A 14,889-nucleotide genomic window follows, 5' to 3' on the forward strand; every position below is an offset into this window, starting at 1 on the left:
CACACACACGTGCCACACCACATGCACCACGTGCACCAGTCACATCACACATACCCCACATGCACGCAACACACACGCCACATGCACACGTACCCCACATGCACGCACCACACACACTCCACATGCACACAACACACACGCCACATGCACACGTACCCCCACGTGCACACAACACGCACACGCCACATGCACCACATACACTGCACACACACCACACGTGCACACACACACATACCACATGCGCCACACACACACACCACACACACCCCACACAGCCCATACACCACATTCATGCAACAAACACACCACATACACCGCACACATGGCACACACATGCCACACCACACACACCACTGCTACACTCGCCACATGCACACACACACGTACATACCACACGCACGCCACACGCACCACACACATGCGACATGCACCACACACATGCGGCACACACCACATGCGTCACATACATGCCACATGCACACACACCTCACACCACACACATGCCACATGCAGATATACCACACACGCACATACACCACATGTACACACCATACACAGACCACACATGCACCATGTGTACTACGCACACACACAGACACACCACACACGTACACCACACACAGACGCACACATGCGTCCCGCACAGTAATGTCTCTTAGGTGTAAGAACACGCCTTGTCAGTAGCGGCGTTCTGGATGCGTTGCCTGGATTCTAACAGTGCTACTCTCCCCTTGCTTTCCTGGTGTTCCACATCTCCAGCTTCTGGTGGTCTCAGACTTGTTCACTGAGCGCAACCAGTTTGAGCTGATGTATGTGACGCTGACAGAACTGCGAAGGGTGCACCCTTCAGAAGACGAGATCCTCGCTCAGTACCTGGTGCCCGCCACCTGCAAGGCAGCTGCCGTCCTTGGGATGGTAAGTGACAGGTGGCACAGAGGTTCCTGTGCTGAAGCCACGTGGGCCCATCTGCCTTGGGACCTGGTGTTGGCCAGAGGTGCCCGGTGCGGCTGCCTCCTTCCAAGAGTTGACCCGACCCGGACTCCACAGCCCACGTGAGCTGCAGTGCTTCTCAGCTGGAGGGGGTTCAGCGATGGCCAGTGCCATCCACAGGCCACCATGATGTGGGTCGTGGCGGCCAAGCCATGGTTTGGGGTCCTGTGTCCCTGGGCTTGTGACATCATTGTAGTAGCCCATCCCCACAGAACCACGGTGTGTGGTAGCACTGAAGCAGCGTAGGTGGCGGAAACGCGACTGGCTTCCCCATGCTCTGCCCTGAGGCCTGACTGCCTCACTCCCCCTCAGTTATGTTCCAGGTCCCCCGAACATCCTGGCTGTGCAGCTTCTCTCCTGGGGGCCATTTTGTCACAGGGACCCTGCGTTTCCAGTCCCAAGTCTGGGTGCTATAGTGTCTTCTTAGCATGGTGGTTGTCTTAGTCTATTTTGGCTGCTACTACAAGGTACCTTAGACTGGGTAGTTTATAAACAGTGGAAATTCACTTCTCACAGTTCTGGTGGCTGGAAGTTCATGGTCAAGGTGCCAACAGATTTGGTGTTTGGTGAGGGCACTCTCTGCTTCGTAGATGGCATCTTCCCGCTGGGTCCTCACGGTGGAAGGAGTGAACAAGCTCCCTCAGGCCTTTTAGAAGGGCCCCAGTACCCCTCATGACTTCACCACCTCCTAAGGCCCACCTTCTAGTACTGTGGCACTGCAAATTAGTTGTCAGCGTCGGAGGTTTGGGGGGGGATACACACATTCAGACCATCCCAAGGGTCAAGTGTTCATCCTCTTGAGTTCCTCCTTACCCTGCTTCTGGTTTATCAGGATTCAGCCAGTGCAGCATGGTACCTGTATTCTGTGGGCACATCACCACATGGTATTTGCCAAGCATCCATCAGCTGTACACATGAAATCGTTACCTGTGGGCCCCGACATCTGGCAAAGCCTATTCAAGGATGTCAGAACTGTCAGAGCTGGCGCCTCTGGGTCTTTGTCACGTGGCATTACCTAGTAATCCATTTTATGATAGCAATAGAAACTCGTGTCTTCAACAAACACCTGAGTGGCTGCCGGGTGCCAGCCGTCTGGAGCCCTTGGTGAGAATGGCATGGCAGTGCCCATCAGGGCCTGCTTACCCCTTGCTCTGGACGGGCTCCTGTCTGTCAGTCACAACGCTGTCGTGACAGTGATGATGTTTTTTTGCCGTCACTCCAGCCGCTAACATTTGCGGAGCTCTTCCTCCTGCACCCCCACCTGACAAAGGCACCCTAGGCGGCCAGCGTCAGAGGTTAGCTGGCTTGTCTGGGTCACACAAAATGCGGCAGAGGTGGGACTGAGCCCATGTCTGTGACCTGACGCCTGACTCCCTGCGAGTCTTGACTACTGTTGCCTGGACTCTGTCCTCCCCGAGCCCAAACGCCAGTCGTCTTCCCTTGTGGGTGGCCTTCAGCCTGGTGCCGTGCTGATGACTCGGCAGCCGTCCAGGGAGTGGAAACAATGAGCGCGTGGGCTCCCTGTGTGGGCGTGTGTCTTCACTGCGAACACCCTCTGGGTGTTGCCCACATGATGTCAAAGCGGCTCTCGGAAGGGGTCCTTCTCCTTTGTGGGGAGTTTCAGCTGCTGGGCTAACTTGAATTGTAATGTGGTTTTGTGCTCAGGCCCAGAGCTCCTTAGGCAAGTGTTGTGCCATCAGTAATCAAATGAGAAATAATCATTTTGAAAAGCAGATCCTAAGGCAGGATGGTCATGGGCACTAATCCCAGCTCTGTGCATCTTTCCTGAAGATGGTGATCCTCTGTGAAGGTTTTCAGTGTGTCATGCTTGGTACCAGCGTATCCAGAGCATGTCGTTTTGAGGTATCTGCCACCTGAGAGCAGGTCCTGATGTGGGACTTTCAGAGGTGGGAGCAGGGGCCGTGGGAGCGCCGTCCTTAGGGAGGTGCCGCGTGGCGTTGTGTGTATGAGGGGATAGCACAGGGTGAGGTGGGAGCCCAAGAAGGAAGTGATCCACAAAGAACAGGCTCGTCCGGTCCTCATTCCTGGGATGGGTGGGAGCGGCTTCTGTGTCTTCCGGTCATTTCCCCTGCGGAGAAGCTCCTGCCACTGCCAAGAACCTCATCTTGTTCCACAACAGGAAGAAGCTGCCTGGCCATCCAGCGCTCCATGGGAATTCTGTGTCCCCATAGTCTTGGGCTGAAGGAGGGCGACATTCCTTAGTGACTTCTGCAGGGATCTCCTCACTGTTGCAGAGCAGATTGAAAGTGAAGAATGTGGGCTAAGTGTTTAGGTCGATATTTAACCCCATTAGGTTTTGGATACTAAGTGAAATTGAGGCCATTTTGGTTGAAGTTGGCATAAACTACTATCAGGGATCCCCAAGACTACCCCCAGGCTTTTCTAGAAGGACTCTCAGCTAAGATGTATTACAGTGAAAGCACACAGAACACAATCAGCAAACCAAATCAGCAAGGGCAGAGGCCCATGGGGCGGTGTCCCGAGGAAACCAGGCCCGAGCTTCCTGTATCCTCTCCCGGCGGGGTCGTGCAGGACGCACTGAGCTCCCCCAGAGCGAGCCGTGACAGTGTGTGCAGTGTCGTCACCAGGCTTGACCTTCCAGAATTCTCTCCCAGTGGGGTCGTGGAGGACGCACTGAGCTCCCCCAGAGTGAGCCATGACAGCGTGTGCAGTGTCGCCACCAGGGAAGCCCACTAGAGACTTGGTGCCAGGGTTTTGACTGCGGGCTGGGCACGTGGGCACCTTCTGCCTGCTTCATGCCCAGACTCTGGACTCCCAGAGGAAAGGCAGGTTCTCAGCACAAACCCTGTTGCCCACACAAGCAGCTGAGCACAGGGAGCCCCTCCTCAGTGAGGACGGTGGGTACCGTCCCGACACCAGCCAGGGGCCAGCCTGGCACACAGCCCTCTCCAGATGGTCTCGGGCCTGCTGTGTCGTGTCTTCCGCACACAAGCATGAGGTCAGCGCACCGCCCCCGCCTCTCCTTGGCTATGGGGAGGAGCCACTGGGGCGTGAGCTCTGGTGGCATTCAGCAGCTTTTGTCTGTGTGTGTCTAGGACAAGGTCGTGGCGGAGCCTGTCAGCCGCCTGCTGGAGAGCACGCTCAGGAGCAGCCACCTGCCCAGCAGGGTCGGAGCCCTGCACGGCATCCTCTATGTGCTGGAGTGCGACCTGCTGGACGACACTGCCAAGCAGCTCATCCCAGTCATCAGCGACTATCTCCTCTCCAACCTGAAAGGGATCGCCCAGTGAGTGGGAGCCTGGCTGGGGCTAGGACGGGGGTCTGGGAATGAGCTGTGAAGGAAGCAGCATCACGCTCTCCAAGTGCCCAGGCCCCTGGCCAGATGGCAGGCAGGTGTCAGTGGGAACCCAGGTGGGCGCCCTGGCTGAGGTCGGTGAGACACAAGGGCACAAGTGCGTCCTAGAGGCTTCCTCAGGCACCCCCTGCGAGCTGGAGCTCCCGCCTCTGCTGCTGTTTCGTGTGGCGCTTAGCACATTTCCCCATGTGCCCATTCCTGACTCTGCTCGCGAGGCCAGTGGTTCTCATTCTCTGCTCCCAGAACCCTCTTCTCATTACCCAGGCAGCCTCCTCTCTGCACCTTGCCCGCCCTGGCCCAGCACCTCCCTCTTGTTGCCACTGTGATTCCGACCTCACTTCATCTTAAAGCTGCTGGGCGGCAGGTTCTGCACCGATGTGCCCTTGACAAAGCACGGCTGGTGCCCCAACCCCTTAGCAAGCAAGCCAAGCTCTTCACAACGGTGTCTTGTGAGTGCGGAGGGCTCTGTGACACCCTGGTCTCACCTCCGCTCTCCTGAAGTCGCAGAGGCTTTAGCAGAGATGGGCCCAGCCTCTCTGAGTCACAGGCTTTAGAGCTGTCTGTAGAGGGAGGGTAGAATTTCATCAGCCACCCACATGGGGGAGTTGAGGGCAAGAATTAGGAGCAAAGATGGGAAGGGGGCTGGGAAGAATGGCCAGTGATCCCCTTTGACAAGTGGGCAGGAGATGGGGGCCGGGTCAAAGTTGAGTGGAAGACTTAGAGGGAGATGGGAAGATCTCTGTAGGCACAGTTCAGACAGGAGGGAGGTGTGAGCCAGGGCACGGGCCGGTGGCTGTCTGGCAGGATTTGGGACATGCTGGAGCAGGGACAGCGGCTCATCAGGGGCCGTTGCCCTCATCCAGGCCAGAGTGGCACGAGCCACTCTGTGGGGAGGCCCTTCTCGTCTGTCATCCTTGCTGGGCAGTGGGTGCTGTGCTAGCAGGACACAGGACAGGCAGACAGCTGGCAACTGTCTCTGCATCCCTGGAGCCTGGCATAGGGCAAGTCACACAGGGGACACAGGCCTGCAAATCAGGCACATGTGCTGGTGCAGTGAGGTGATTTTGGGGGGCAGCCCCACAGCAGGCCCCAGGCACAGGCCGAAGCCCTGGCTGTGCTGGCGTGTTGGGCGGTCTATGGCTCTTGCTGTGGACGTGGAGGACTCAGGGAAGGAGAGTTGAGGTGGCCCAGGAGTTGCGTTTGGGATGCAGAGAGCTTGTGGCATCCAGGTAGAAATGGTGCGTGGGGCTGGCCTCAGTGCCATGGGCACGGGCTGTGTCACATGCCTCCGAGGTGGAGGTCGGACCACGTTGTGATGGATGTAAGCATCACTGGGCACGTTTCTGTGGGTGGAGGGGGGCATCGTATTGGCTCCTCTGTTCACAGTGGGCACTCATTCATTCAGTCCCTGGCTACCGGGTCCTCATTGTGCCATGGGGAAGGCAGGTGCTGTCGGGGGATCACACAAGGCAGCACGTCATGGTGGAATGTGCCACGAAGGAAAAGCACAGGGCACTCAGGAAGTAGAGGGGACCAGCCTGGGGTGTGGGAATCCAGGGCCTCTTTGAGGCACAGAGAGAGGAAGTCTGTGGTGGCCAGTATGGAGGTGGCCACAGGGGAGGCTGGGCCAGGCCGAGAGGGCAGGGCGTGGGGGAGGTAGACGGGCTCAGCTACCCAGGGAGGGGTCGAGCAGAGGCTGAAGGGTCAGGCCAGGTTGCAGGGGCCTGGGGAGCCACACAGGGTCGGTGCTCCCGGGAGCCAGCCTGGCCCGCAGCTCTTCACTCCGGCGTGGGCGGGCCTGCTGCGAAGCCCTCTCTATGTCGGATGGGGGCTGAGCCTGGCTGCCGTCTCCCGTTTTCAGCTGCGTGAACGTTCACAGCCAGCAGCACGTCCTGGTCATGTGTGCCACTGCGTTTTACCTGATCGAGAACTATCCTCTGGACGTGGGGCCAGAATTTTCAGCATCCATTATACAGGTGAGTGGGCCCTGGCTGGCTTCCTCTGCACCCGGGGAGCGGCCTTCCCTCCTCTTTTCCTTGTGGGATCATACCCGTGGGCCAGTTTGGACTTGGTGGGGAGGAGGCGTGAACACCTGAGACCACGCAGCGATTCTTCGACGCAGAAACCTTTCTCCCTGTGCAGATGTGTGGGGTGATGCTGTCCGGAAGTGAGGAGTCCACCCCCTCTATCATTTACCACTGTGCCCTCAGAGGCCTGGAGCGCCTCCTGCTCTCGGAGCAGCTCTCCCGCCTGGATGCAGAATCCCTGGTCAAGCTGAGTGTGGACAGAGTGAACGTGCACAGCCCGCACCGGGCCATGGCGGCTCTGGGCTTGATGCTCACCTGCATGTACACAGGTGAGCACGTACACGGTGCCCGCAAGGCCAGCCAAGTCCTGTTCGAGGGAGACAGGAGCGTGCTTACTCAAGGGACCTAGACTAGGTGTCCTCTGATTGGACACTTTTGGTGTTGCCCCAAGCTGGCCCCATCACCTTGCCAGAGAGGCTCGGAGCCCCCAGGGCTGGAGTACCTGGTCAGGGTTGACCGCCCCTCTGGTCACTCATCCCATGTGGCTGAGCTGTGCTGGGTCCTGGGCTAGCGAGGGGCTCACATCACCTGCTCTCAGATCTTCTCCAGGGATTCACTGGACTCTGCGTACAAAGCACTGTCTACAGAGCCTGTTGGGTTGTATAGATGTAACCTTCATACTGAACACTTTTGTTACAGGAAAGGAGAAAGTCAGTCCGGGTAGAACTTCAGACCCTAATCCTGCAGCCCCAGACAGCGAGTCGGTGATTGTTGCTATGGAGCGGGTGTCTGTTCTTTTTGATAGGTAAGAAACGACGCCCCATCCCTCAGCCGTTAGCTTCCCTAGAACTTTGGCCTGAAGCTGAGCGTTTATGTGTGTCAGCTGATCCCCTAGCGCTGTTGCTGGAGTCCCGCCAGTGATTCCCGACCACAGCCTGACCGTGGGCTGCCTTGGCTCAGGGTTCCACTGGCGAGCTGGTGGTCCTTGGACCCCCGCACTCAGGTGTAGTGTTGGCCAGTTCCAAGGTTGTCCCAGCACCTGCCCATCTCTCCTGAGGGCTCAGGCACCGCACCTGGCAGTGTGGGGCATGGCAGGGGCAGGAATGACCAGTCTCTGGGAGGGTGCGGCAGAAGCCTGCGCAGTGATGAGGAGTTGGCTCTGCCTGGCTGCCTGTCGTGAGAGGGGAGCCCACGGGGCCGTGGGAGGGTGTCTGTGGGAGGGGGTCTGTGGTGCCTGTGAGCAGGGTGAGGGGCAGCAGCAGGAGGATGAAGGTGAAACCCACACATGCATCTTTGAGACCCTTGTGGTCAGTGGCTTCTCCTCCCTACCCCTCCGCCCCACTGCCTTGCGTGAATTTGTGTTGAGAATTGGCTTCGCTCACCTGCTCTGGAAGTGGGTTAGGAGCTTCGTAGGGCTTTTTCTCAAGGACAAGGCTCCCTGATTTGCTCTCAGGCCTCAGTCCTGGCGACATGGCGGATCTGGGGCGTTGTTGCACTGCCTTGCCTGTGCCCTCCAGTCAGGGTGTCCGGTGGGGAGCCATTTGGTTTTTCTCAAGAGCATCCTCAGGTGGACTTTGCTCTACTCTTTGACCAGATGAGGTGTTCTGAACAGCTGAGCCTGTGCTGGTCTGTTTTCATGTTGATTTTTTTTTTTTTTTGAGACAGAGTTTTGCCCTTGTCACCCAGGCTGGAGTGCAGTGGCGCGATCTCGGCTCACTGCAACCTCCGCCTCCCGGGTTCAAGCGATTCTCGTGCCTCAGCCTCCTGAGTAGCTGGGATTACAGGCATGTGCCACCACACCCAGCTAATTTTTGTGTTTTTAGTAGAGACGGGGCTTCACCGTGTTGGCTAGACTGGTCTCGAACTCCTGAACTCAAGTGATCCACCCTCCTTGGCCTCCCAAAGTGCTGGGATTGCAGGCGTGAGCCACCGTGCCTGGCCCCCATGTCGATTTTAAAATGCACCTCTGCATCATTCTTCAGTTCCCACATGCTCGCTGAGCACCACCACAGCTGGCAGACGGGCACAGGGAGGTGCCACGAGCAGTCCTGGCCTTCAAGGGGCTTGTGGTCTAGTGGACCCAGTGCTGGGTGGCGAGTGCTCCAGAGAGCGTGGTGCACACCTTCCGCTCTAGCGCTCTCCAGACGCCGTAGGGAGGCACCTTGGAGCTGACCACAGATCTCCCTCCGTGGAGCACTGTCTTCAGCACAGCCACCAAGCCACTGCTGGGCGAGGGTCTGCGGGCGGGTAGAGCCAGGAGCACCTGTGAGAAAGCGCACTGCCATTTCTTGGCTGCTTCCCGTGTGTCTCAGGTATGCACAGCCGGCATGTGTGCACTGATGAGACAGGAGCATGATGGTTGCTTTTCAGCACTGGAAAGGATACTGCTCAGGGGCCGTGTTTCGGGATCTGGTTAGGGAAGAAGCAGCGAGAGCACAGATGGGGCCCTGTTCGGTAACAAGAAAAAAGTCCCGGTTGACAACAGTGCTACAAAGGGTTAGAACACATAGAAATGTTTATGGAGCATTTGGATGTGGAAAGCAGCAAAAACGTAATGAGAACGGGTTCTTTAGGATTTTTAAAAATCTCTTTTGTAACGTCCTTCCCGCTGCACCATTTCTGCATATTTTTTTATGTAGCTTTCAGACTCTTCTTAGGATTTCTGGTCCCTGCAGGGCGTGGGAGCCCAGACAGAGCCTATGCCTAGCAGCCTGTCTTCACGAGCTGGACAGAGGAAGAGCTGGGGTTTTGCCTTTTTAGTCTCAAATTTCATACTCCAGTTGCTTAGGCTCTGACTTTCCCCACTTGGAAAGTCCCTCACGGCCAAGGGTGCCTCCCAGCCCTGATTTCACATCAGCATTTTCCCCAGCATTAGAGCCAAGGCCCTCCGCGGGCAGGTGGGGCAGCTGTGGGAGCTGGTGCCAGGCTCTGACCTGTGTCGCTCCTCCCAGGATCCGGAAGGGCTTTCCTTGTGAAGCCAGAGTGGTGGCGAGGATCCTGCCCCAGTTTCTAGATGACTTCTTCCCACCCCAGGACATCATGAACAAAGTCATCGGAGAGTTTCTGTCCAACCAGCAGCCATACCCCCAGTTCATGGCCACCGTGGTGTATAAGGTGAGGTTGCATGTGGGATGGGGTTGGAGTGGGGAAGCCTGGAGGTGGAGTCGCCCCCGACTTCCCAGCAGATTCGCCAGCAGAACCCAGCTCCTCCCCTTTACAGCAGCAATGCCTCTGGCCCCCACCCCACCCCTACCACCCAGGCACAGCAGGTGCTTCCCGCGCCCCCAGCCCTGACACTCAGGCGCCCGCTTGCTCCTTGCAGGTGTTTCAGACTCTGCACAGCACCGGGCAGTCATCCATGGTCCGGGACTGGGTCATGCTGTCCCTCTCCAACTTCACGCAGAGGACCCCAGTCGCCATGGCCACATGGAGCCTCTCCTGCTTCTTTGTCAGCGCGTCCACCAGCCCGTGGGTTGCGGCGATGTATCCTCTCTGGGTCCCTGGTGCTGGCCCTGTTTCCCTCGTCAACACTGAGGCTCATGTTTCATGATAAAGTTTTGAAACCTAACCTTTGCAAAAACCCCACAGATGCCAAGGTGACAGGCCCTCAGCCCCAGGGAAGTAAAATGCTGACAGGGATACAGAAAGGAGCACATCCAGACATTTGCTGACCAGGGCCTCTCAGAGGGGCCCGTGTATGGCAGAAGGGTCGAAGCTGCTAAGGGGCCCGTCTGTGGAGGGCCTGGGTGAGGGAAGCGAGGGCGGGTGGCGGTCTCTGCAGACCTCCCGCCCACTCGCGGGCTCTGTGTGGCTGGGCTTCTCCTGACACTGCTTCTCATTAGCTTTGGTCATTGTGCCTCGATCACCCTCTCGGGGAAAGGCTTAAGTAAAGATCCAGTTCCCACCCCCAGATGCTGGCTGCCAGGAGTTTCCCTTTCCACAGCCCTCCCCCAAGACAGACCACAAGAGCCTCCAAGCAGCGCGGTTGTCCTGGTGCTGACAGCACAGCCTCGCTCAGTGTGCCTGGCGTGGCTCTGCCCTCGCTGTACTGGAGCAGGGCTCGTGGGGGCCAGCAGGACAGCAGGAGCACCGGCCACCAGCGCGGCACAGGAGCCAGGCCAGGTGAGTGCTGCCGAGTGGGTGCCTGCCTGCAGGCCTGCTGCTTCCTTGGCCAGCTCTGCCCAGCTCACTTCTGCCCTGCTGGCCTTCCAGCAGGGTGTCCAGCCAGCCAAGGGTTGCAGGAATGAAGGTGGAGGCGCTGCTGCAGCTGGAGCCATCCAGGTGGCCCTTCCGGGGCTCTGCTGGCTCTCCAGGCTCCCTGGGCCCCTTCATAGGCTGTTTCAGGAGAGGAGCTCCCAGGTGAGGACAGGGAGGCAGCATTCCCCTCATTTGCCAGCCTTTTTCCTTAACTCCTGCACCAGCCTCCCACATGTCATCAGCAGGATGGGAAAGCTGGAGCAGGTGGACGTGAACCTTTTCTGCCTGGTTGCCACAGACTTTTACAGACACCAGATAGAGGAGGAGCTCGACCGCAGGGCCTTCCAGTCTGTGTTTGAGGTGGTTGCAGCTCCAGGAAGCCCATATCACCGGCTGCTGACTTGTTTACGAAATGTCCACAAGGTCACCACCTGCTGAGCGCCATGGTGGGAGAGACTGTGAGGCGGCAGCTGGGGCTGGAGCCTCCAGAAGTCTGCGCCCTGTGCCCTGCCTCCACCGAGCCAGCTTGGTCCCTGCGGGCTTCCGCACATGCCGCGGGCGGCCAGGCAACGTGCGTGTCTCTGCCATATGGCAGAAGTGCTCTTTGTGGTACAGTGGCCAGGCAAGGAGTATCTGCAGTCCCGGTGGGGCTGAGCCTGAGGCCTTCCAGAGAGCAGGAGCAGCTGTGCTGCACGCCATGTGGGTGACCAGGTCCTTTCTCCCGATACTCACCTGATGGTTGTTGCCAGGCTGCAGCTGCTCTTGCATCTCGGCCGGAAGTCCTCCCTCCTGCAGGCTGGCTGTTGGCCCCTCTGCTGTCCTGCAGTAGAAGGTGCCGTGAGCAGGCTTTGGGAACACTGGCCTGTGTCTTCCTGGTGGGGTGTGCATGCCACGCCCTGTGTCTGTATGCACAGATGCCATGGCATGTGCTGGGCCAGTGGCTGGGGGTGCTAGACACCCAGCACCATTCTCTCTTCTCTCTTTTCTTCTCAGGATTTAAAATTTAATTATATCAGTAAAGAGATTAATTTTAACGTAACTCTTTCTATGCCCGTGTAAAGTATGTGAATTGCAAGGCCTGTGCTGCATGTGACAGTGTCCAGGGAGGTGGGCAGGGCCCCTGGCCACGCTCCCTCTCCTGTAGCCACTGGCATAGCCCTCCTGAGCACCCGCTGACATTTCCGTTGTACATGTTCCTGTTTATGCATTCACAAGGTGACTGGAATGTAGAGAGGCGTTAGTGTGCAGGTGGCCACAGCAGGACTGAGGACAGGCCCCCACTGTCCTAGGGGCATGCTCGCCTGCAGCCCCTCCTCCTCGGGCACAGACAACTGTCGTTCTCCACCCACGTTAGGGACAGCAGCCTCCCTGCCACTCAGCGGAGAAGGCCGGCCCTCCCTGTGGTGAGCAGCCTCCGCTGTGTCCAGAGACATGGGCCTCCCCCTCCTGTTCCTGGCTAGCCTGGGGTGGTGTCTGCCCAGGAGCTGGCTGGCCGGTGTTGGGATCTGCCGCTCCATGGATGCATGCCCCAAGAGTGTCACTGAGCTGTGTTTTGTCTGAGCCTCTCTTGGTCAACAGCAAAGCTTGGCATCTTGGCACTGTTAGTGACAGAGCCTGGCATCCCTTCTGCCCCCGTTCCAGCTGACATCTTGCACGGGGACCCCTTTTAGTCAGGAGAGTGCAGATCTGTGCTCATTGGAGACTGCCCCACTGCCCTGTCAGAGCCACCACTCCTATCCCCAGGCCAGGTCCCTGGACCAGCCTCCTGTTTGCAGGCCCAGAGGAGCCAAGTCATTAGAATGGAAGTGGATTCTGGATGGCCGGCTGCTGCTGACATAGGAGCTGGATTTGGGAGCTCTGCGATGGGGCAGGAGCTCTGCTTCCTCAGCCCTAGAGGCGAGCCAGGCAAGGTTGGCGACTGTCACGTGGCTTGGTTTGGTCATGCCCGTTGATGTTTCGGGTATTGAATATGGTAAGTGGAGGAAATGCTTTTCCGGGTCTGTGCAGGTGTTGCCTTGAGACCCCCAAGCTTCCACCTGTCCCTCTCCTATGTGGCAGCTGAGGAGCAGCTGAGATGTGGACTTGTGTGCTGCCCACATACATGAGGGGCGCTGAAAGGGAGCCCCTGCTCAAAGGGAGCCCCTCCTCTGAGCAGCCTTTGACAGGCCTGTATGAGGCTTTTCCCGCCAGCTCCCAACAGAGGCCTCCCCCAGCCAGGACCACCTCGTCCTCGTGGCAGGGCAGCAGGAGCGGTAGAAAGGGGTCTGATGTTTGAGGAGGCCCTTAAGGGAAGCTACTGAGTTTTAACAAGAAAACCACCATTCTTCCGTATGGGTTGGGGGCTCCTGTTTCTCATCCTAGCTTTTTCCTGGAAAGCCTGCTAGAAGGTTTGGGAATGCGGGGAAAGTTCTCAGAACCGTTGCTGCTCCCCACCCACCTCCCCTGCAGGTTATGTCAACAGCTCTGAGACAGAAGTATCACAGGCCAGATGTTGTTCCTGGCTAGATGTTTACATTTGTAAGAAATAACACTGTGAATGTAAAACGGAGCCATTCCCCTTGGAATGCATATTGCTGGGCTCAACACAGAGTTTGTCTTCCTTTTGTTTACGACGTGATCTAAAACAGTCCTTAGCAAGGGGCTCAGAACACCCCGCTCTGGCAGTGGGTGTCCCCCACTCCCAGAGGCCTGCCTCTGTGCTCCAGAGATGAATATGAGCTCATTAGTAAAATGACTTTACCCATGCGTAAGTCAAGCATACGTGCATGTGCATATGGACACATCTGTGATTTTATACACACACGTCTCAAGACAGAGATGCATGGCCTCTAAGAGTGCCCGGGTTGGTTCTTCCTGGAAGTTGACTTTCCTTAGACCTGCCAGGTAAAGTTAGCTGTGTGACGGACATCCAGGCGCGGGGCTTGGTCAGAGTAGGGCTCATTCATTGCTCACTAGGATCCCACCGGAGAAAACGGTCTCCATATCAACTCTGCCGAAGGGAGGAGGACTTTGTCATGTTCCTAAAAACCTATGGCAAGCACCAATCATAGTATCCGAATTTTGTTGAAAATGTGATTAATTTGGTTGCTAAGTTTTGGGGGTGAGCTGTGGGGAGATTGCTTTTGTTTTCCTGCTGGTAATATCAGGAAAGATTGTAATGAAACCAGGGTAGAATTGCTTGGCAATGCACTGAAGTGTGTTTCTTTCCCAAAATGTGCCTCCCTTCCGCTGCAGGCCCAGCCGAGTCTATGTAGGTGATGTTCCCAGCTGCCAAGTGCTCTTTGTTACTGTCCACCCTCATTTCTGCCAGCACATGTGTCCTTTCAGGAGGAAAATGTGAAGCTGACACCCCTCCAGACACCCAGAATGTAGCATCTGAGAAGGCCCTGTGCCCTAAAGGACACCCCTCGCCCCCACCTTCATGGAGGGGTCATTTCAGAGCCCTCGGAGCCAATGAATGGCTCGTCCTCTTGGAGCTGAGATGAGCCCCGCGCGGAGCTCGGGACGGATAGTGAACAGCAATAACTCGGTCTGTGGCTGCCTGGCAGGTGGACGTTCCTCCCCCTGAGGGGCGGAGTGAGGTTAGTTCTGTGTGTCTGGGGGGTGGAGTCAGCCTGCTCTTGCTACCTGTGAGCATCCTTCCCAGCAGACATCCTCACGGGGCTTTGTCCCTCCCCCGCTTCCTCCCTCTGCGGGGAGGACCCAGGACCACCGTTGCTGGCCAGGGTAGGCTTGGAGCTGTGCTCGAGGGGCCACCTGTGGGAGCGAGAAGAAGGAAGATCTTGAGAGCTGCTGAGGCACCCTGGAGAGCTCAGGATGGTCCAGACGAGAAGAGGACACTCGCTCGCCAGGCCTGGGCCTCCTGGGAAGGAGGGAGCCGCTCAGAGCGCTGCATGACAACTGAAGGCAACCTGGAAGGTTCAGGGCCCGCTCTTCCCCCGTGTGCCTGTCATGCTCTGGTGCAGTCAAAGGAACGCCTTCCCCTCAGTTGTTTCCAAGAGCAGAGTCACCCACTGCACTCTGGGTGGTGATTGCCAGCCTTGGAGGACCTGCCTATGGAGGGTGGCCTCTGACCCAAGTGGGGCCTCCTTGTCCAGGTCTCATTGCTTTGCGCTGTGGTCAGAGGGACTGTCAGCTGAGCTTGAGCTCCCCTGGAGCGAGCAGGGCTGTGATGGGCGAGTCCCGGAGCCCCACCAAGACCTGACTGCTTCTGAGAGCAAAGGGAAGGACTGACGAGAGATGTATATTTAATTTTTTTAACTGCTGCAAACATTGTACATCCAAATTAAAGGAAAAACATTGAAACCATCAGTTGTTGCTGTGTGAGGCTTGCTTTGC

The 14,889-nt window shown here is 57.5% G+C and overlaps 1 protein-coding gene across 1 annotated transcript in view; it reads left to right on the plus strand.

The window, feature by feature from the left end:
• HTT (huntingtin) overlaps window positions 1-14,862 on the plus strand; it is a 188,082-nt gene extending 173,220 nt beyond the window's left edge. Inside the window, exons 58-65 of the mRNA XM_011935439.1 lie at window positions 760-915; window positions 4,068-4,258; window positions 6,189-6,303; window positions 6,470-6,683; window positions 7,054-7,159; window positions 9,306-9,468; window positions 9,677-9,837; window positions 10,776-14,862. Of these exons, the coding sequence (XP_011790829.1) occupies window positions 760-915; window positions 4,068-4,258; window positions 6,189-6,303; window positions 6,470-6,683; window positions 7,054-7,159; window positions 9,306-9,468; window positions 9,677-9,837; window positions 10,776-10,989 (1,320 nt within the window). The 3' untranslated portion in view covers window positions 10,990-14,862. The remainder of the gene's footprint in view (window positions 1-759; window positions 916-4,067; window positions 4,259-6,188; window positions 6,304-6,469; window positions 6,684-7,053; window positions 7,160-9,305; window positions 9,469-9,676; window positions 9,838-10,775) is intronic.
• Window positions 14,863-14,889: the final 27 nt, after the last annotated feature.

The sequence above is a fragment of the Colobus angolensis genome, unplaced genomic scaffold, assembly GCF_000951035.1.
Source record: "Colobus angolensis palliatus isolate OR3802 unplaced genomic scaffold, Cang.pa_1.0 Scaffold143, whole genome shotgun sequence".
Classification (NCBI taxonomy): domain Eukaryota; kingdom Metazoa; phylum Chordata; class Mammalia; order Primates; family Cercopithecidae; genus Colobus; species Colobus angolensis.